At 40.1% G+C, this 21,991-nt stretch overlaps 2 protein-coding genes across 2 annotated transcripts in view; one reads left to right on the forward strand and one right to left on the reverse strand.

Moving 5' to 3' along the window:
- Window positions 1-650: 650 nt before the first annotated feature.
- Window positions 651-9,622, reverse strand: si:ch211-140b10.6 (protein POLR1D-like). The gene is made up of 3 exons (XM_052025520.1): window positions 9,299-9,622; window positions 5,779-5,853; window positions 651-1,268 (listed from the first exon to the last, which is right to left on the reverse strand). The coding sequence occupies exons 1-3, from the start codon at window positions 9,322-9,324 to the stop codon at window positions 983-985; spliced, it is 387 nt and encodes a 128-aa protein (XP_051881480.1). The 5' UTR covers window positions 9,325-9,622; the 3' UTR covers window positions 651-982.
- The window catches only part of lnx2a (ligand of numb-protein X 2a), an 86,628-nt gene continuing 73,664 nt past the window's right edge, over window positions 9,028-21,991 (forward strand). Inside the window, exons 1-2 of the mRNA XM_052025512.1 lie at window positions 9,028-9,153; window positions 9,664-10,021. The gene's annotated coding sequence lies outside the window, so the exon portion shown is untranslated. The remainder of the gene's footprint in view (window positions 9,154-9,663; window positions 10,022-21,991) is intronic.

A 21,991-nucleotide genomic window follows, 5' to 3' on the forward strand; every position in this document is an offset into this window, starting at 1 on the left:
TGGGTAATATCACCACTCAAGGAAGTGCTGGTGTAACCACTCATTAACATTCTGATAAAGATTACGCTGATTAATGTTTCCACAATACATATGGCTAGTGGTAAATTGGGGCAGGGGCGGGGAACATTTGTTCTGAAGTGTTGTATACCTGAACTGCTGACACTTAATATAGACTGTATATTTGAGACATGCTGTCTGAAGACATCACATCTTTGAGAACAGATTTTCAGTTTGAAAAGATACCTTGTTCCACATGAATAAATTATGATTTATCTGTAAATATGTAACAAAGTTTAGTATAATCAGGATCTATACATCAAATTTACCAACCTAGCAAAAGTTATGCTCATCCAGTTTTGCAACACAATATAAACCATAACCAACCATTGAAAGCCATTCAATGGCTTGAGAGTTTTTCTTCAACACTGATCAGATCACCATGTTCCTTTCTAGTAAAATGAGTAGTATGGAAATTGCATATATAATTAGTAAAACTATCTGGTGTGGACTAAAACAAAATGTTTTTCTCCATGTAAAGTCACTTAAAAGAGAACACAAAATGCCAAAACATATGCACAAATGCCATAGCTATAAAAATACTTATCTGTATATTCAATAAGCACTGCACCATATCTGTAGAATGCAATAAATTCTTTATACTTCCATATTTTATTGCATTATCTCCTTCTATCACCAACTATTACTAATGTAAAAGCAACTGAACACTAGTTTTGTCAATTACTATATTAACAGTTCTTTGTGTGACATTGTTTATCATTGACACAATTATGTAGACCATGGAATATCTGCACAAAGTGTTATATGAATGTTATGCTAAAAGCTCCCTATAAAGACATTTCCCAGTTGTTCCTATTCTAGGACAAAGTCTGATTTTTCTTTTAAACAAGTGCTTATTTTCTAATAATTTGAGAGCACTTTTCTGTTCTAATAGTCTTAGTCACTCATTTGATGTATACGATTTTCAATAATCTTTTGTACTCTTGTATTTTTTGGTATTTCTTTTTGAATCATTTTCTCTCGGAGATGGAGACCTGTTAGATTTCATTCTAGTTTTTGATCCATGTTTATAGGGCTGGAAACTGTTTTTGTGAGGCTTATCCTTTTTTCTTCGTTCATTCTCATTTAGATTGGGATCTTTAACCTTCTCTCTCTGTCTGTGATCATGTATTGGCTTTCGAGATGGCATGGTATTCTTAAGAGTGTTGATGAGAAATCGTTTGTTAGTTCCTGGAAGAGGACACTTCATCCTGTTAAAACAAAAAATAATGTATGGTATATATTTCATTATTCAGAATATGAGAGAAAAATTAAAATCACTTAAGAATTAATTAGACAATTTAATGGTGCCCCATTCAGGTTTCCACTTCAGAAAATTAAAGTGAAATATTGTATAAATTCAGTGGGGAGCATTTCAGTTCTTACAAATAATTAACTGTGAGCAGGAGTCTGCTGTATGAATTTGCACTTGTATAGCACCTTTTATATCATGGAAGATTTTAAACAGATTTATAAACATAAACAAAGTTATGGTTGCAAGCTGCGTGGAGAACCCTTGGTGGCCTTACTGAACTCCTGTGGAGTTTCACAGTTTCTCTTTCTGGCTAAACCCATGCCATGCTGGTCTCATTGGACTGCATGGGAGGTCATGTGACACCCTTGCCAGTATTGGTATTGGTTTATTATTGTCACTTGTACTGAGGTACAGTGAAAAGCTTGTCTTACAAACTGATCATACAGGTCAATTCATTACACAGTGCAGTTACATTGAGTTAGTACAAAGTGCATTGATGCAGTACAGGTAAACACAGTAACAGTACAGAGTAAAGTGTCACAGCTACAGAGAAAGTGCAGTGCAATAAGGTGCAAGGTCACAACAAGGTAGATCGTGAGGTCATAGTCCATCTCATTGTATAAGGGAACCGTTCAATAGTCTTATCACAGTGGGGTAGAAGCTGTTCTTAAGTCTGGTGGCATGTGCCCTCAGGCACCTGTATCTACTACCCGATGGAAGAGGAGAGAAGAGAGAATGTCCCGGGTGGGTGGGGTCTTTGATTATGCTGGCTGCTACACCAAAACAACGTGAGGTAAAGACAGAGTCCAAGGAGGGGAGGCTGGTGTCCGTGATGTGCTGGGCTGTGTCCACAACTCTCTTCAGCTTCTTGCAGTCCTGGGCAGAGCAGTTGCTGTACCAAGCCATGATACATCCAGATAGGATGCTTTCTATGGTTCATCGGTAAAAGTTGGTGAGAGTCAAAGGGGACAAACCAAACTTCAATTTCAAATCATCAAATACTGATGATGCCAGCTTTAAATACACAATGCCAAAAAACTGTTTTACAAATTCAACACAGGCAACACCCAAAACCTGTCAGGTTTTTATTAATGCCTTAAAAATATATTTGCACAGTTCACTTGCTCGGTATCAAAGAGTGAACATACATGCACAACAGGAGTAGACCACTCCGTTCCTCAGTCCTGCTTCGCCATTCAACAGCTGATCTGATTGTAACCTCAACTCCATATTCTTGTCTGTCCCTGGTAACCTTTTGTCCCTTGCCCAGCAAGAATTTATCCACCTCTGCCTTAAAATATTCAATGATTGTTTCCACTGGCGCTTGAGGAAGAGGGTTCCATGGACTTTCAACCCTCTGAATGAGAAAATTGCACTTCAACTCTGTTTTAAATAGGTGACCTCATATTTTTAAACAGTGATCCCAAGTTCCAAGTTCTCCCACAGGGGAAATATCCTCTCTACATCAACCCTGTTAAGGCTCCTCAGGTTCTCACGTTTCAATCAACTCACCTCTCATTTTTCTCAACTCCAGGGGATACAAGACAAGCATGTCCAACTTTTTCCCATAAGATATCATTCATTCCAGGTATCAGTCTAATACATTTTCTCTAATTTGCTTCTAATGCATTTACCATTCTTTCATAAATAAAAAATACCAATATTGTACACAATATGACAGATGTGTTCTCGCCAGTGCCCCACATAACTGAGAATTAATCGCCATTCTTTAGTATTCAAAATGCTAAGCAATGAACAATAATATTTGTTAACTTTCTTAATTACTTGCTGCACCCATATAATGGATTTTTATGAATCATGCCCTTAGATACCCTCTGCTTCTCAAAACTTTGTAAACCTTCAGCATTTGCTTTTACTGCCAAAATGGATAATTTCACATTTTCCTATATTATACTCCATTTGGTACTCACTTAACTTATTTGTAGCCCTTTGTCACTTCTGTGTGCTGTCTTAACAACTTACTTTTCTACCTAACTTTGGGCCAAATTTCCTTACGAAAAATTACAACTACTGTGGAATGAATGCTGTCAAAGCAGTCTTTACGAGTGTGTGTACATATATTCTGTGTACTGTGTGCCACACTGTAATTGCTGGTCAGTGGCCCAGCTTTCCAGCCCAACAAACAGGAAGTGAGAAAAGTAGGTTGGGGGAAAACTGTTTGAACATGTTTATTTAGATGCAAGTTTCAAGAAGAATAATGACAAAAGATACTGAGGGTTTAAGAAAGGAATAGATTTTAAAAACAGAGTGAAGTGAGGCACACATGTGTTTCCAAATTTTTTGAAAGAGAGTATAGGTCATGGAACTGGAAGAAATTACAAAACTAGGGTGGCATACAGTGAAGGAATATGCAAGTGTGTCCAAGAATTCTGAGTTCAATGTTCAAGGGATTAGAGTGCCACGTGAACATAAGAGAGGCCAGGAGTGATGGTATTATGACATTTTGCACAACTTAGGATATAGATGGTGGTAAAGATTTGTAAAGGGTAGCTCATGAAAGGTATGCTTAAAATCTTTTCTATTTCAAGACAGTAATTTTTAACAGAATTTGCAAGCACACAAAATGAAAAGGAAATAATTCCCCATTTTTATGAATACTTCAGTTTGCTTAGAAAGACTTTTAATTTCTAAATCCATATTAAAATATTTAAATATTGCTGCTCACTTCTTTTCAATAAAATGACAAAAGAAGTACAACCTTCTTAACATGTCATATTAATCACTGTCTGTTTGATTTGTAGTGGCATACCTATGGTCACTAATACAGCAGCCATTTGAAGACTACCACTTGACTATGGTACAAAATAAAACTAATCAAGTATAATCCTTGTGAAATGCAAATTTTGACATTTGGAAACTATAAATGATAAATTATGGTTCAATAAGCTTGAATATGATTCAATAACATTTGGTGATGAGGTTACAATCTAAATATTAACATGCCGAGAAAAGAAATCACAAAGTATAAATTAATTACATTTCTGAAAGCATTCTAAATACAGAATAGCTCTCCTTATTAAAGCAATATGCATTGTTAACAATCAATTTGTACAGGAAGAAGACATGAGGAATTTTGATAGATTTGATTGAATTATTTTTATTATGCCAACGTTCTTGGTTCTTTTGTGTAAAAACTTACAATTTAACTGTAATAATGGACTTGTAATTGTACCTTACCCAAAAATAGAATGAAGGAATATCTAGAGGATCATGTTGATTTTATTTTTCCAATCTAATCACATGAAAGATCTACATGCATTTTTTTGGTCAGTTGCCTAAACATTATTTTTTGAGTACTAGGTTTTTCATATATATTAATAAATACCAGTTTTTCTGTAGTTTTGCTGTTTTATAAACTAGTACACAAACCTAGAACATTTAAGAGATATATTAGAGCAGAAAAGACAGCTACTTCTTGTCAAATGTAGAAGTACCTTTCAGCCCAAAACTGTAAGCAGGTAGATCCTTGATGTAGTCTTTTAAATTAGAATACTCAACATTGGACCTCCTCAGATAAAAATGAATTGTGTGACCAGATAAAACTGTTGGATATCAGCCTGTCTTCACTTCAAGGGAATGAATAGGGATGAATGAAATAATTTTGGAATCTCTATTGCATAATCCTTCAGGGGAACATGAAAACAGGTCCAAATATCATCCTGGTGGCTGACCATATCCAAGGTGCTCACTAGTGGATAAATTTACCAACATGTTCAGAGGACAGAAGCAATAGAATGATTACCAGCATGTCAGGATAGTAGGCAAAGAGACACTTCACATTTGCAGAGACAAGCAGCATCCCTTCAGTGGCAGTGGCATCAATATGAGATGTAAATTTATGACCAACCATACTGTTGAGTAGTTCATTAAAAGTATTTCAATTATTGTATGTCATGCTTTATCCCTTTCAGCACCACCTTGACTTTACTACAATCCAGTAAAGGTCTCCATACAAGACTGCACTATCCCTCCTGCAGATTTATAATTGCTTCTAGCATTCCTTTTCTTTCATCTTGGGCTTAATCAAGGTCCTTCTATATCACAGATTGATGATGAGTTTAAGATGATCGTACAAGACTCTCCAGAAATGTTGATTGTTTGCCCTACCTTTTGTGATATACCCTTTATTATTGTAACAACACATTTATCATCCTTTATCAATGGTGTCATCTTTAGACCATCTTGCATCTAGAAATGGGAATAATGATGCAACTGATGTTTCACTAGAAAATCAAGTAATATTATCATTTGGAATCTATGCAAATCTTAAAAGTTATATCAATGATATTAGAATTGACATGCAGTGACATGCTAAATTGGTGCCAATGTCTCTTGCACATTTCAGTGGCATGTTATACAGTACCTTGAAAACACAATATCATTTTAGTTACTATTTGATTAACTTTGCAATTGGCAAATTTCTTTAGTTTTAAATATTTCCTTACCAGCCCATGGGTCCCATTGTTTCAGCCCTGGCTTTTCCACGTTTTGCTTCTACAAGAAGTTCTTCCACAGCTTTCCTATTTTAAACCAAAAAATTGCTTTATTGATAGAAAATGGAAGTTCAGCATACAATTAGTTACTTATTACGTCCCTACCAGCAGTCTTCCAAACCCAGTGTGCTTGATGCAGACTTTTCCCAGTACCTTTGTTATTTCACATATTTTTAAGAGAAGATGCAATATTATACTCCGCACAGAGAATTCCTTAGCTATCAGTTTGAAAACTAACAGTCTCCATGATCATGTATGGTTGGGCAGCAGATAATAAAGACAGTTTTGTATTTTACATATTTCTTTTTTTTAAATTCCAAGTCGACATTTTCAGAACAAGTCATGTTATTCCTGTTACTTAACATTAGCACCATTGTCTTCCAACCTTAAATCAAATAGATCATAAGGTTTTACTATATATTTTAGCTAAACCATGTACATTTGAAAAGGGCCTTTCTGCATACAGTTCTTGCAGTGGCTGCACACAACTTTGACTTGAGCAGTTCCCTTAGCATATAGACCTACACTTTCGAGCATGACAATTTGTAGCACTTGCTTGCGAACAACTTGCTCTGGAATGCCAGTGAGTTTTGGGCAAACCAGAGGACATCTTTCACTGCACTGACCATTTCTTAGCACCAGTTGATATCTGTCTTAATCCCTAAGAACTGCCCATACAGCTCAGAGTCCTACGTTTTGAAGCTGTTCAGGACAAACCTCCACCGGACCCACCTGTCTGCTTTCTCTGAAAGACTCCGATAACACTTCATGCAGACCAGTGAATGATTGATTTGTGATCAAAGATATTCTTTGGATAACATGTTCTACAATGGACATGGTGCAGAATGGTCCAAGTAAAAAGAATGTACTAAGTCCAGACCCACCCTTTGCAGCATTGGTGACAGATAGAACACATTTCAAATGTGGAAAATTCCCAAAAACTGGTTAAAGCTAAAATATCAGTGGGAGTAGGGTACAAGAGAAATATAAGTTGCAATGGATATTGCATTAAATGTTTAGAAAGTCCAATGGTGGAACATCAGGTGGTTTATCAAAATTTAACTCTTCTGAAGATACATTCTGATAATATGTTTCATATATTTGGAACATTTCTTATAATAACAAGTCTCTAAATTATGCAACAATAATTACAGTGGTTGATAGTTATTAATTATAGCAAATAGCAATTGATCAATGAATCAAAAGGTACAAAAATCACCTTAACTTAGACGAAACCAAATTCCACCTACACTGTGATTTTGCATTACAGAAAATAATTTTCAAAACTACAATAACATGTTATCTTTCTCATAGATAAGACAGGATCTGAAAACTTATAGTACCAATGAGAAGAGAATATTTGTAGATCAAATCTGAGATGATTCAGTGGACCATATACTTTGCTTTAGTCATCACAGCCAGCTTTACCAAATTTGCACTGTGTTTGCTCTATGGAAATAATTAAAGCAACTGCCACTGTGAGCAGATATTTTGCCAACATAAAAAAACTGTATTTAATGAAGCATTCAGTTGACTTGTAATGAGTAACTACCACGGGTAACAGCTGTCAAGCAGAAGGTATCCCTGGAACCTGCAGCAAAAGGTTTCCTACAGGCTGTAATTGGAAGCCTGTGGAACATTAATGCTCACATTGTACAGCTCCATTGACTTACTTTTGTCAGTATTAGATACCAAATTGGAAGGGATTTCACACAATGTTGCCAAGGGCCAGCATATAGGCAAGAAGTTGGAGGAGCACTCTAGAGAAATCTTGGAAGACACCAGAATTAACAGTGCAGGCAAGGAAAGGAGCCATTGCTGGCAATTTTTCCAGCTATGACTGGACAGGTAAGAAAGGGATGTTAGCTTTCATAAATCGTGGGATTGAGTTTAAGAGCTGCGAAGTGATGATACAGCTTTACAAAACTCTAGTTAGACCACACTTAGAGTATTGTGTTCAGTTCTGGTCGCCGCATTATAGGAAGGATGTGGAGACGTTGGAGAGGGTGCAGAGGAGATTTACCAGGATGCTGCCTGGATTAGAGCGTATGGAATATGAGGAGAGGCTTAAGGTGCTAAGGGCTTTATTCACTGGAAAGGAGGGGGATGAGAGGAGACGTCATAGAGGTATATAAAATATTGAGAGGAATAGATAGAGTAGACAGTCAGCGCCTCCTTCCCAGGGCACCAATGCTCAAGACGAGAGGGCATGGCTTTAAGGTTATGGGTGGGAGGTTCAGGGGAGATGTCAGGGGGAGGTTTTTCACCCAGAGAGTGGTTGGTGCATGGAATGCACTGTCTGGGGTGATGGTGGAGGCAGATACATTGGACAGGTTCAAGAGTTTGTTGGATAGGCATATGGAGGAATGTGAGATAGAGGGATATGCGGGAGGAAAGGGTTAGATAGTGTGAGGGTGGTTTGACGGACGGCACAACATGGTGGGCCGAAGGGCCTGTTTTGTGCTGTATGGCTCTATGGTATTCTATGGTAACAGAACCAGATGAGCACAATCAGACCCAGATAGATAACACTAAAGGAGGATGGTTGGTTGGTCCACCATATATATAAAGGATGCAGACAGATTAAGAAGTATATTTGTTGCAATCACACTGCGATGTATTGGGTTGGGGGGGGGGCGGGGGGAAGGAAGGTAGGGGAGAGAGAGGAAAGAGAGAGGAGAGAGAGAGAGAGAGAGAGAGGATACAGATACTTTGGCTAGTGCTATTTCAGTATTGAGACAGAGACAGATATTATATTGGAGGAATTTAAACAAGGTGTGCTGAGTGAGATGGCCCTAATTTTCACGTATTTAAGCTGCAAAGAGTGGCATTATTTATCATCAAGATAATATGGGTTGCAATCAAAACATCATATACACATAGCATGTTCTACTGGTGAGGCAGGTCATCATGGTGTAAGATGGCATCGTGGCATAAATTTCTGAAGCATTTAATTTTTCCTAATTTCACTGACATTTATCTTGAACAAAAAATTTCAAATGCTGGGAAGATCATTCTGCTGACAGATCATCGAGTTCAATCGTTAATCCTTCCTCTCCCCACAGATACTACCTGTCTGCTGAGTATTTCCAGCCTTAAGGTTGAGGGTTATGTTGGCTTCAGTGGCCACTAACAGGCTAAAGTCCACCGCTGAGGCGGTGACCTGTTTGAGATTTTGTGAGGTGAGGAAATCACCACAAAAAGAAACACAGTGCGTCATACCATGCCACCCAGTCTGGACTAGCGTGTGTATATAAACATACACGAACACAAATGGGAACAAGTCAAGCGTGAGGCAGCCTGTAACTGGGGGGGAATACAGAGCAGGTAATCTTTTAATTATTTTAGGAAGTAACGGTTGCCGAGGTAAACCGGGGAGGGAGAGGCCTTGCGCCGACGGTCACGCCGCTGCCCACATTAACATGGTTCCCATTTGAAGGGCTGAAGGCGCTCCGCGGTCACTCGTGTTTACCTCTCGAGCTCGCCATCTTTCTCCATGACAACCCCGCGCGACTCGAACGCGGGTTTAGGCCCTGGAACGAGTCGGTTGGGTTTTGAACCGGCCCCTCGGTGCGCGGCGCCTTCAGCACTCGGCAAGGGCGAGGACCGCTGAAGACCAGCGTTTCCCCGCCCCCGGCCACAACACACCAAAATGGCACATCTCACCCGCCTGATCACAGCTAGCCTAAAATAAAACGCTCTACTGCTGCAAGCATTGAAACACTGCTGACTTTAACGTTAAACATTTGGAGTGGGAACGTGGGAAGTGAGCTACAGCTTGTTCAGGAAATATTTTCTCTCTCCCTGCCCCTTAATCTCCTTCTCCCATTCATACAGGCGACGTATGAAGACAGAAAGATTCTTCACGCCAAGTTCACCCTAACTTGTTTGAGGAGGCGGGCAGAACGTTGGCCTTCCTGCTCTGTGATTTGATGTTTCTCCTTTCATCGCCATCCAGTGGGTGGGACGGTGAGATGCCTCGAGTTTCAATTGGACATCCCTCCTGTCAATTTGTGGCGGGAGCGCCTCTACCAAGCAAGTTAGCCTGACTCGTAATTTTGTGCAAATCTTAAGGATCGAATCGAAGTTCTCGACAATAACTGTCCAGTCTTCTTGAAATATTTAGTTCCTTGCACGATTTTGTGCAAGAATCTGAAGTCACATCGTCCGCTGATGCAATTTGCATTAACAAAAGGTAAAGCATACATTTTTAAAAGATTCCCTGATATTTATTTTGCTGTTAGTTGCATCTTGACAGCAGAACCCAGGAGAGAGGAAGCGTGCGAAAGAGAAAGCAAAGAGCCCCGTATTTCATGCGCATCCCCCTCCTCCCAGCCCACTTTTTGGTTGTTTTATTGTGAAATTATCCCGCTCGGTGAAATGTTTCTTTCCCGCAGACTAATGAAGTGGGTACAGATTTAAAGCGCCATGCAGTGTGTGCCTGTTAGAGTGTAGAGTCGAGGTTGATTTAATGGCATGTGAAGAAAACCGCTTTGCTCAAGTCTTCTGGAATGGGTGCAGCGACTGCTTTAATGTTTGACTTCGTGCGTCTGCATATATCGGCGTGTATTTGGGCATGTTTATTAGCCTAGAGAATAGATCCGTTAGCCCCGTTTTCATGCGCAAACCAAGCATAAAAGATAGACTGTACAAGCGATCGTTTTTGGGTGAAATCGCTCCCATCAGGAAATTGGCCTGGTCTGTATGATGTGTAATTCACCTTAGCATGGTTGACATTTTCCTACTGTCACTCGCGTACCTTATGACAGCAGGAGTAATACCTTGTTACCTTCCATGGGTGCAACCTACGACCTTAGCTGAGCACTAACAAAAAAGTAGGAGCCCACTGTATTGAAATTGGTAAAGAAATGTCAATTAAAGGATCTCCATGCTGACATTAATGTCCTGCACACCTCTGCTAGCCTCAGTTTTCAGTGTTCAGGATAATGGAAACTTATCACTAGTTATTCTATCACTCTTCACAGTTTTTCTATTATGGAACAAGGCTTGCTGCATGCTGTGGTCTCTGGGCCTTCAATCATCTTGCACTTTGTAGTTGTGTAGGGCAGTTTTGGTGTGAGATTCGATCAAGGTCCATGCACAAATGTTCACGCACATGGGAGATCACTGTGTCCGGCTCTGCATCTTTCCTGTCCCCGTCTGTATCTTTCCCCTCGCCTTTAAGGCAACCTTTTATGTAGCAGCCATGGGGAGAGTTCATCCCCTTTGCAGCAAAGATGAGGCAGATAGGAGTTTTTGCTGGGGATATAATTGGCTATTGGTGCAACATAAAAAGAATGAAATCTAATTTCCAGGCAATTATTTCTTCCAGTCACAACATTGCTTTGTATACTGAACACACAGATCAATTATATTTATTGTACAATATTAGAAATGCATTTATATCTGGGAGCAATAATAAATATGTAATATTTTGCCTTTGAGTAGCAGTTGTATCATGTCCCCACTTTTTATTAATTAATTCTTTTAGAATGATTAATGTAATCTTGTGAATTTCTCTCAGAACTATTAATTTGCCCATTTGCTCCTGTTATTTTGATTATCAGTATGATCAGCCCAGCCACAAGTTTCTTTGACTTTGCATATTTTGTAAAAAGACACGGTTAACTCACAAAATGTTCTTGCATTAGTGAAATGTAAACTTTGACTTTTTATTTTATTTATGATTTGCACACCTTCTAGCAGTGGATATCTGTTTGACATTTTGGAATTAAAAGTTTTAAAATAAATTACTGGGCTGACTCACATCAGTATAAAAGAATCTTATTTTGTGATTAGGAGCAATAATAAATTATGAAAGCACTCTGACATAGTCGAAATGTGTTTGTATTTTGTTAGTTTGTCTTCTTATTTGAAGGAATTATCTTTTAAATTTTAAATACAATGAGAATTATTTTAGTTTTTTGAATAAAAGTAACATCTATTTTTTTCCATTGGTTTAACCATTTAATTTTTAAGTTTTTGTGGCAATGCAAGTTGTTAGAGTGGTGAAGAAGGCATAGAGCATGCATGCCTTCACAGGTTAGGCTGTGATTGTGCTGGAGAGAGTGCATTGGAGATTCACTGGAATATTACCTGAACTGGAGGACTTCAGTTAAGGGGAGAAATTGGATAAGCTGGATTTGTTTTCCCTGGAATGAAGGAGGCTGAAATGTGACCTGATAGAAAGTACATAAGATTATGGGAAGCATAGTAAATAATCAAATTCTCTTTTCCTTGGTAGAGGTGTCAAAAATAAAAGGCCGTAGGTTTAAGGTAACCATAACCATAGAACCATAGAACCATATAGCACAAAACAGGCCCTTCGGCCCACCATGTTGTGCCATCCATCAAACCACCCTCACACTAACTAACCCTTTCCTCCCGCATATCCCTCTATCTCACATTCCTCCATGTGCCTATCCAACAAACTCTTGAACCTGTCCAATGTATCTGCCTCCACCACCACCCCAGGCAGTGCATTCTATGCACCAACCACTCTCTGGGTGAAAAACCTCCCCCTGACATCTCCCCTGAACCTCCCACCCATAACCTTAAAGCCATGCCCTCTCGTCTTGAGCATTGGTGCCCTGGGAAGGAGGCGCTGGCTGTCTATTCTATCTATTCCTCTCAATATTTTATATACCTCTATCATGTCTCCTCTCATCCTCCTTTCCAGTGAATAAAGCCCTAGCACCTTAAGCCTTTCCTCATATTCCATACGCTCTAATCCAGGCAGCATCCTGGTAAATCTCCTCTGCACCCTCTCCAACGCCTCCACATCTTTCCTATAATGCGGCGACCAGAACTGAACACAGTACTCTAAGTGTGGTCTAACTAGAGTTTTGTAAAGCTGCATCATCGCTTCGCGGCTCTTAAACTCAATCCCACGATTTATGAAAGCTAACATCCCATAGGCATTCTTAACTGCTCTATCCACCTGTGAGGCAACTTTCAGTGAACTGTGAATATGAACCCCCAGATCCCTCTGCTCCTCTACACTGCCAAGTACCTTGCCATTTGCCTTGTACTCTGCCCTGGAGTTTGTCCTTCCAAAGTGTACCACCTCACACTTCTCCGGATTGAACTCCATCTGCCACTTGTCAGCCCAGCTCTGCGTCCTATCAATATCCCTCTGTAGGTTCCGACAGCCCTCCACACTATCCACAACACCGCCGATCTTAGTGTCATCCGCAAACTTACTAACCCAGCCTTCCACCCCCTCATCCAAGTAATCTATAAATATCACAAAAAGTAGAGGTCCCAGAACCGATCCCTGCGGGACACCACGAGTCACTGCCCTCCAATCCGAGGGCACTCCTTCCATCACAACCCTCTGCTTTCTACAGGCAAGCCAATTCCTAATCCACACAGCCAAGCTTCCCTGGATCCCTTGGCCTCTGACCTTCTGAAGAAGCCTACCATGAGGAACCTTATCAAATGTCTTACTAAAATCCATATAGACCACATCCACCACACTACCCTCATCAATCTTCCTCATCACCTCCTCAAAGAATTCTATCAGGCTTGTGAGGCAAGATCTTCCCTTCACAAAGCCATGCTGGCTGTCCCTAATCAGTCCATGATTCTCTAGGTGTTCATAGATCCTGTCCCTTAGAATCCTTTCTAACAGCTTACCCACCACAGACGTAAGGCTCACCGGTCTGTATTCCCTGGACTATCCCTACTACCTTATTTGAACAAGGGGACAACATTCGCCACCCTCCAATCCTCCGGCACCATCCCCATGGACAATGAGGACTCAAAGATCCTTACCAGCGGTTCAACAATCACCTCCCTCGCCTCTCGAAGCAGCCTGGGGAAAATCCCGTCAGGCCCCAGAGATTTATCTGTCTTGATATTATTTAACAACTTCAACATATCCTCTCTCTTGATATCTACAACCTCGAGAACATTACCCTTACCAGCACTCCCTTCCGCGTCATCAAGACTCCTCTCCTGAGAAAGAGAAGTTTTAAATAGGATCTGAGGGGTAAGTTTTTTTTTAAAAAAGCAGAGAGTGGAATGTGCTGCTAGAGAAGACGATGGAACCAGATACAATTACCATGGTTAAGAGGAATTTAGACATGCTTAAATAGGCAAGGCATAGAAAGGTATGGTCCTAATTTGGGCAAATGGGATAATCATAGACAGGCAAAAAAGCTGGCATGGATGTGGTGGGCCAAAGGGCCCAGTTCTGTGCTATACAGCTCTGTGACTCTTGTTGTCATGCTTATTCTTGCAAAGAGAAGGCTGAGGGGTAATGGAGATTATTAGATGACCTGGCAAGAGTATTTCTACTTCTGTGGAAGATAAAACTATAAGCCCTCAATATTTGACACCACAAAATAAGAGGGTGTTCAGAAGAAGCTTCTCTTATCCAAAGAAGGGTAGAACTATGGAGCTGCTATCACAGATAGTGAGTACAACATGAGTGGGATTGACGCATTGTGGGAGGCTAGATAAGCATGAGGAATAGAGGATTGTTCTGATGGAGTTAGATAAAGAAAGACGAGGAGGAAGCTTGAGTGGAGCATAAATGCTCGCACGTAAATGTTGGACTGAATCTCCTTCTTCAGTACTACATATTCTATGTAATCCAATTAAAGTTTGCCTTTCTGAATATTGTTGGATGTGCAAGCTCAAAATGGCACAGCAGAGCATTTGAGCATTCGGCATCAATGTAGGAGAGTGGTTGAGAAATAACTGGGAGATGAATTAAAGCAGGAAGGTGAATTGAGTGCAGAAAAGGAAATTTAGGGAGAGAAAAGATTATAGAATTAAAAGTGAGAAGACATTTAAAACTACTCACAACCTGAAGGAATGACACTCCATTTAATGATTGATTGCTTTCTAAGTGAGGAAGGTTGATTGCCAATCATTGACATTGGTTTATCACTGTCTGTTGTACTGAAGTACAGTGAAAGACTTGTCTTGCACACTGTTTGTACAGATCAATTCATTACAGAGTGCATTGAGGTAGTACAGGGTAAAAACAATAATAGAATACAGAGTAAAGTGTCACAGCTACAGGGAAGTGCATTGCAGGAAGACAGTAAGGTGCAAGGTCATAACAAGGTAGATTGTGAGCTCAAGAGTCCATCTCATTGTATAAGGGAACCGTTCAATAGTCTTATCACAGTGGGATAGAAGCTGTCCTTGGGCCTGGTGGTATGTGCCCTTAGGATCCTATATCCCCTGCCTGATGGGAGAGGAGAGAAGAGAGAATGACCCGGGTGGGTAGGGTCTTTGATTATGCTGACTGCTTCACCAAGGCAGCGAGAGGTATAGACAGAGTCCATGGAGGGGAGGCTAGTTTCTGTGATGTGCTGGGCTGTGTCCACGACTCTTTGCAGTTTCTTGTGGTCCCGGGCAGAGTAGTTGCCATACCAAGCCGTGAAGCATCCAGATAGGATGCTTTCTATGGTGCATCGTTAAAAGTTGGTGAGTGTCAAGGGGGATGTGCCAAATTTCTTTAGCCTCCTGAGGAAGTAGAGGCGCTGGTGAGCTTTCTTGGCCATGGTGTCTGCGTGGTTGCACCAGAACAGGCTATTGGTGATGTTTACTCCAAAGAACTTGAAGCTCTCAACCCTCTTGACCTCAGCACCATTGATGTAGACAGGTGTATGTACACCGCCCCCTTTGCTGAAGTCAATGACCAGCTCTTTTGATTTGCTGATATTGAGGGAAAGGTTGTTGTCATGACACCATGTCACTAAGGTCTCTATCTCCTTCCTGTACTCTGACTTATTGTTATTTGAGATACAGCCTACTACGGTGGTATCATCTGCAAACTTGTAGATGGAGTTAGAGCAGAATCTGGCCACATAGTCATGAGTAGTCATTACAATGTTAAAAGGGTAACTATTTCATAAATAACTAGATTTAACTTCCTAAGGCAAATTTAATAAAATTATTTTGTAAATACAAGGACTTTATGAAAATCACATTAAGATTAAGCATACGATGATGTTATCACAAAGTAGTGAAAAACATCCAGGAATTTATGGTGGGTAATTTAAAGTGAGAAGCACTTTATGTTGGTGGGGAGGAAAGGTGTAGAAAACAGAGAATGCCTGTGATGGGATGCAGACTAGAGTTGTCAAGGTAACAATTTAAAAAACAACAATTGGAGGCAAAATAAAATTAAACCAATGAAACAGAGGTACAGCCAAATATGTGGGGAGATGGTGAGAGAGAGAGAGAGCAAAAAAAGAGTGGTTGCCTGAAGTTGTTAAATTCAATATTAATTCTGGAGGATTTCACTATACCTGGGCATAAGATGAAGTGCTGTATCTTGAGCATCATTGAAGCAATATAAAAATCACAAACTTCAACAGTTCTTGAATTCGAGAAATAATCCTCAGGATCTGTCTGATCTTCCCTCCATTTATTTCTAGATAATCGGACATCAGCGCGAGACCTCAGTTGTCTTCCCATCTTAGTGAATTGTGAACCTGAATAATGTTGAACTCTTCTTCTACTGACTTAATGCCCATTTTTTGATCAAGTATTCCCACCCTGGGCCATATAGACCTTTCTTCCATCTCCAGATCTCTCAATTCAACTGAACCCCTCTTCCTGGCCTCATATCTGCTCTAGGTCTGTTCATTGCTAGCTACTGATGCAACATGAACCACCTCAGTTTTTCCAGCACATTTGCTTACTGTGACCTACTCCCATTCAACTTGTATTGCTCTGCTCTCTAAGGGCCAAAAGTGACATGGTCATCAAGGGCAGTGCTGTTGTGGTTTGCTGAACTGACCTCTACCTCACAAAAACCAAACATTAACTTTCAACCACTTAATAATTCCAATGATCCCACCACTGAACATCAAGCCATTGTCTGCCAGACAGTCACTGACCTTATTTTATCAGGATACCTTTCCTCACAGCCTCCAGCTCAAAGTCCCCCAAACCTGCACAGCTTGTTTATACCTCCAAAGCAGGACTGTCCTGGTAGACCAATTGTTTTATTCTACTGTTGTTCCATAGAACTTACTTGTAGGAATGGGAACTTGCATGGACCCGAGCTAAAGATGTCCCTTTGATGGATATGTGGAACAATCCTTGTTTCAGTCCTGTTCAGGCTCTCTTCTTTCTCCTCTTATCCATCCCTTCCCACTTAAATCTGTGATAGGTCTGATGCATTCTGCCACATGGATAGCTTCCTGGTTCCAACTAGTTCACCACTATTGAGGCCAATTCCATTTCACATCTATCTCATGCAGGATAGTCTGAGGGCCCTTAACTACTTCTTTGAACAGAGGGCTAACCTATCCCCTTGCAGCACCAGTCTCCTTCACCTAGCTGTTCTCATTCTAACATTAAACAGTTTCTTCGGCTTCACTGACTTTCTCAAGTCAAGGATGTAGGAATGGAAACTCGTATGGGCCCAAGCTACAGATATCCCTTTGTTGGGTATGTGGAACAATCCTTGTTTCAGTGCTGTTCAGGCATCCTCCCTCTGTTCTTTTTCTGTTACACTGATCAATGTACTGATGCTGCTGCTTGCAATCATACATAACTGATATTTCATTACCTTTGGCCAATTTCTATTCTGCTGTCACTTTTACATGGTCCATATCGGACTCTTCCTTTCCCTTGCTTGGCAGGTTTATCTCCATCTCAGGTTAGCTACCAATATCCATTGTAAGCCCACTGACTCTCACAGCTCATTTGACTAATCCTCCTCCCATCCTGCTTTCTTTAAGGACTCCAGCTCATTTTCCCAATTTCCATGTCTGTATTACATCTGCTTTGATGGGATTTTCCACACCAGTGCTTTTAACGTGTCTTCCTTTTCCCCTAACCATGGTTTTGCGTCTAGCGTAATTGATAGAGCTCTCAACGACGTTGCCTCCGTTTACTGTACTTCTGCTCTCACCTCATCTTCTTCCAGCCAGAACATGGATAGGGTTCCTTTTGCCCTTACCTTCCACTTCTCCACTCTCTGCATTCAAAGGATCATCCTCCATAATTTCCTCCACCTCTAATAGGATTCCACCAATAGACACATCTCCTCTTGCCCACCACTCCTTTTTCAGTATTCCATTGGGACTGCTCCCTCCATACCTCCTTGATCTACTCCTCTATTTCTGCCAACCCTTTCTCACAGCACTTTACCATGCAACCACAAGATGCACAACACTGGTTCTTTTACCTTTTCCTTTCCTGCTATCCAGAGGCCCAAATGGTCCTTCCAGGTGAAGTAGCAATTCACCTGCTCTTCTTCCAAGTCATTGCTTAAATGTGGTCTTCTATGCATGGGAGAAACTATACACAGAATGGGTGACCGCTTTGCAAAACACTTCCCTTCAATCTGCAGGACCTACCCCGAGTTTCCAGTCACCTATCACTTTAAATCCCCACTCCCCAGTTTTACCTTCCTCCATTGTTCAAATGATGCTCAACACAAATTATGACTTGTACAAAATTCCATGCATCCATCAACTCAGACCAGCACAGAATCCTCGTTAATCACCTTGAACTTAAGGAACAGCAGCTTCCATCTGGGTATGTTAAAGCTCTTGGGAATTTGAGGTAGCTGCTTTTTTTCTCTTCCTCCACAGATGTTGCCTCATTTCTGTTTCTTTATTTTCTGTTTCCAACTGTCTTTTTTTAAGTAATCGTTAACTTGGCAATTTTTTCTGCACAGGCATTGCTTCTGTTCTCTCCACCCCTCCCCCTCTCTGCAACTTAAAACACTTTCTCATTTTTCCAATTTTGATGAAGGGACCTTACCCCAAAATATCAACTCTAGTTTTCTCCCCACAGATGCTGCTTGATCTACTGAGCGTTTCTAGCATTTTCTGTTTCTGTTAGTCATTTATGTTGATACAAAATTTAAAAGGTATCTGTCATTTTGCACGTTGTCCAATTTGTGTGTTATCAATCTTAGATGTCATTCAGTGCTGTTATTTTTGATATTTTTATAGAACAGTCTGGTCCATGATCTAAGACCTAATGGTGATCAAGGTTTTGTTCAATTTTTGCTTATAATCTGCCTCATACGGTCATAACATGAAGTTGTACAATTGTCATCCTAACTGATTCTATTTTCCAGATTATGACTTGTACCAAATTCCATATATCCATCGTTAATCACCACCTGTATTTTTAGAATCCTTAACCATGTTTTCAAATCATTCCATGGCCCTCAATGACCTATCTGACATATTTGCGCTTCACTAATTCTGGTTCCTTGAATATCAAGAATTTGTTGTTCCACTGTTGGTAGCCATGTTTTCAGTTGCCCGAGTTGCTCAAAACCTCTCCACTTCTCCCTTTCCTCTTTTAAAATTCTCTGTAAAACACTTGATAGCTCTAATGACTCTGTTGTTCAGTGGCAAATTTTGTTTGATAATGCTTCTGTGGAGAGTCTTAGATTGTTTTGCCATGTTAAAAGTGTTATATAAATACAGCTTGCTGTTCTTGTGATCTATTTTGGAGTAGCACCCCACCTACTAGTCAACATTAGAACTCCATCAAAGCTCATAGTAAGCAGAAAGTTTACTTTCATTCACTTAAAATGCTTTTCTACAAGCATAGCCCTTGGTGCAGGGAAACCCTGCTTTCATGCTTTGAACCACACTAGTATGGGTCTCTATGGAGTGCTGCTCGAACACATTTCACCTTTTTTAGATCACTGTATGCAAAAAAGAAATTGATGGTTGGCTCAGACTCTGTGGGACAATGGGTCTGTTTCCATGCTGTATCCATCTATAACTTATATAATCTGTCAATTTCAGAATCTTTTTGCAGGTAAATCAATTAGATTCCAAGTTAATTCTTTTATCTATGCAACAAACTACCTTCACCTCCCTTTGCTACAGGTCTCTGTCAGGAGTTCCACCACCAGACCTTAGCCAGTTCACCTTGCCACCTACAACAGCCAATCTTAACTCACCTTCATGGCAGTCCTGGTCTCACCCTAATGCAGATATTCCCTTTATCCTATTAATCCCTCCTGCCACCTTCCCTGCAAATTAAAACTATCTTTTTTAAGTATCTTTCCCAGTTCTGGCAAAGGTTCTTTGACCTGAAAAATTAATTCTTCTTTTTCCACAGATGCTGCTGGACCTTCTCATTGTTTCCAGCATTTTCTGGTTTTACCTTGGTCCATGTTTATCTTTCTTTTCCAGCACTCCTCTCATTTCTCTCTATATACAGATTATGTACATATAAATATATCTAATGATCTGGCCTCCACCACCCTCAGAAGCAGAGAATTCCAGAGATTCACTGCTCTGAGAGAAGAAATTTCTATGCACCTCAGTTTTAAATGACCAACCCTTATTTTGCAGATATGTCCCCTTGCTCATGATTCTCCCAGTAGTAGAAACATTTCAATGTCTATCCAGTCAAGCCCCCTTCGGATTTTATACGTTTGAATAAGGTCACCCCTCATTCTTCTAAACTCCAAGGAATTTGGATCTAAACTGTTTAGCTTCTCTTGATAGGCCAATCCTTTTATCCCAAGAATTAGCCAATCTTCTTTGGACTGCCTCGAGTGCTACTTTATCCTTTTATAGGCAACAGGATCAAAACTGTGCATGGTATTTCAGATGTGGCCTCACTAATCCTCCATAGAGCTGTAACAAAACCTCCCTATTCTTAAACTCCAACCCCTTCACAAAAAGGCCAGCATGCCATTTGCCTTCTAAACTACTTGTTGGACCTGCCTGCTAATTTTTTGTGATTCATTCATTAGAACACCTGGATCTCTCTCTATTTCACTAGTTTGCTCTTTCTCTCCATTTAGATAATAATCTGCCTTTAGGTTTCTCTTACTCAAGTGCATGACCTCACACTTCCCCACCTTAATCTCCATATGCCAGATTTTCATCCAACCACTCAATCTATATTCCATTGTAGAATCACAATGTCATCATTCACAACCTGCCTTTCCACCCATTTTTGTGTCATTGGCAAACTTTGAAACCTTACATTTTGTTCCCTCCTCCAGGTTGTTAATGTAAATAGTAAGCAATTGAACGTCTAGAACCAAACCCTTCACTAGTTCCATCCTCCAGCCAATAAAGGACCCATTTATTCCAATCCTTTGTTTTCTGTGTGACAGCTAGTTTAAAATTCATGCTAAAACACTTCCTTCAATACCTTGGGCTCCTAATTTATGCACCAGTCTTTTATATAGCACCTTGTCAAGTGCCTTTTGGAAATGTAAATACAAAATATCTGCAGGTTCCCCTCTATCAACTCTCGCTATCACATTCTCAAAGAATTTGAGCAAATTTGTCAAACATGATTTACCTTTCCTAAAACTGTGTTGACGAGGTTTGATTATATTTAGCTTTCCTAAATGATAAATTTATTTCCTCTTTAACTATTGACTCTGTAGATATCATCTTGCTAACAAAAGATGTTAAACCAACCAGCCTATAGTTGCCCACCTTCTGTCTTCCTCCCTTTTTTGAACAACCCTCCTGGAACTTAGTGAGATTTGAAAAATTTCAACTAATGAGTCCACTGTCTCTGCAACCATTTTGTTAAAACCCTTGGGTGCAGGCCATTGGTTCCCAGCAATTTGTCCACCTTAACCCCTGTGAATTCCTCCCTTGTGACTGGAATTTTTACAAGATCCTCCCCGTTATTTGAAATTAGCCCATATGTTATCTTGGGGTATTTGCAATGTCCTCAACAGTGAAGAGTGATGCAAAAGATTGATTTAACATATCTGTCCTTTCTTTGTTTCCTCTCATTGATTCACCAGCCTCATTCTCTAGAAATCCCACTTTTGGCCACTTTCTTTGTATTTGTATATCAAATTATTTTGTTATTACATGCAAGGTTTCTCTCAAAGTCAATTTTCTGTTATTACAGGCTTTTTAGTGCTGCTCGATCCTAAAAAAATTCTCAGTCCTCTCGCCTGTTACCAGCCCTTGCCACTTTGTATGCCCTACTTTTCAATTTAACACTTTCCTTGACCTCTTTGTTAACCACAGATTTTGCCTCTTTCTCATGAAGCCCATCTACAAGCTGATAACTGCAGATGCCAGTTCCACTTTTGAGTGAGGCCTGAAGCATCATGAGATGTTCTTGATTGCAATGCTCATCCCATAAAGACAGCATTAATCTTCTGGTATTCCCTTAAAGAAAACTGTGCATCCACCAACTTCTTCATTGAGTATGCCATCCCCTACTC

This window comes from Pristis pectinata, chromosome 11, assembly GCF_009764475.1.
Source record: "Pristis pectinata isolate sPriPec2 chromosome 11, sPriPec2.1.pri, whole genome shotgun sequence".
Classification (NCBI taxonomy): Eukaryota; Metazoa; Chordata; class Chondrichthyes; order Rhinopristiformes; family Pristidae; genus Pristis; species Pristis pectinata.

Bases quoted from the DNA above. Each gene is read 5' to 3' on its own strand.
- si:ch211-140b10.6 (XM_052025520.1), bottom strand. From the start codon at position 9,324: ATGGAGAAAGATGGCGAGCTCGAGAG. The intron at 5,854-9,298 runs GTAAACACGAGT...GGTTTAAAATAG, and splicing joins AAAGATGGCGAGCTCGAGAG to GAAAGCTGTGGAAGAACTTC. The intron at 1,269-5,778 runs GTAAGGAAATAT...TTGTTTTAACAG, and splicing joins ACAATGGGACCCATGGGCTG to GATGAAGTGTCCTCTTCCAG.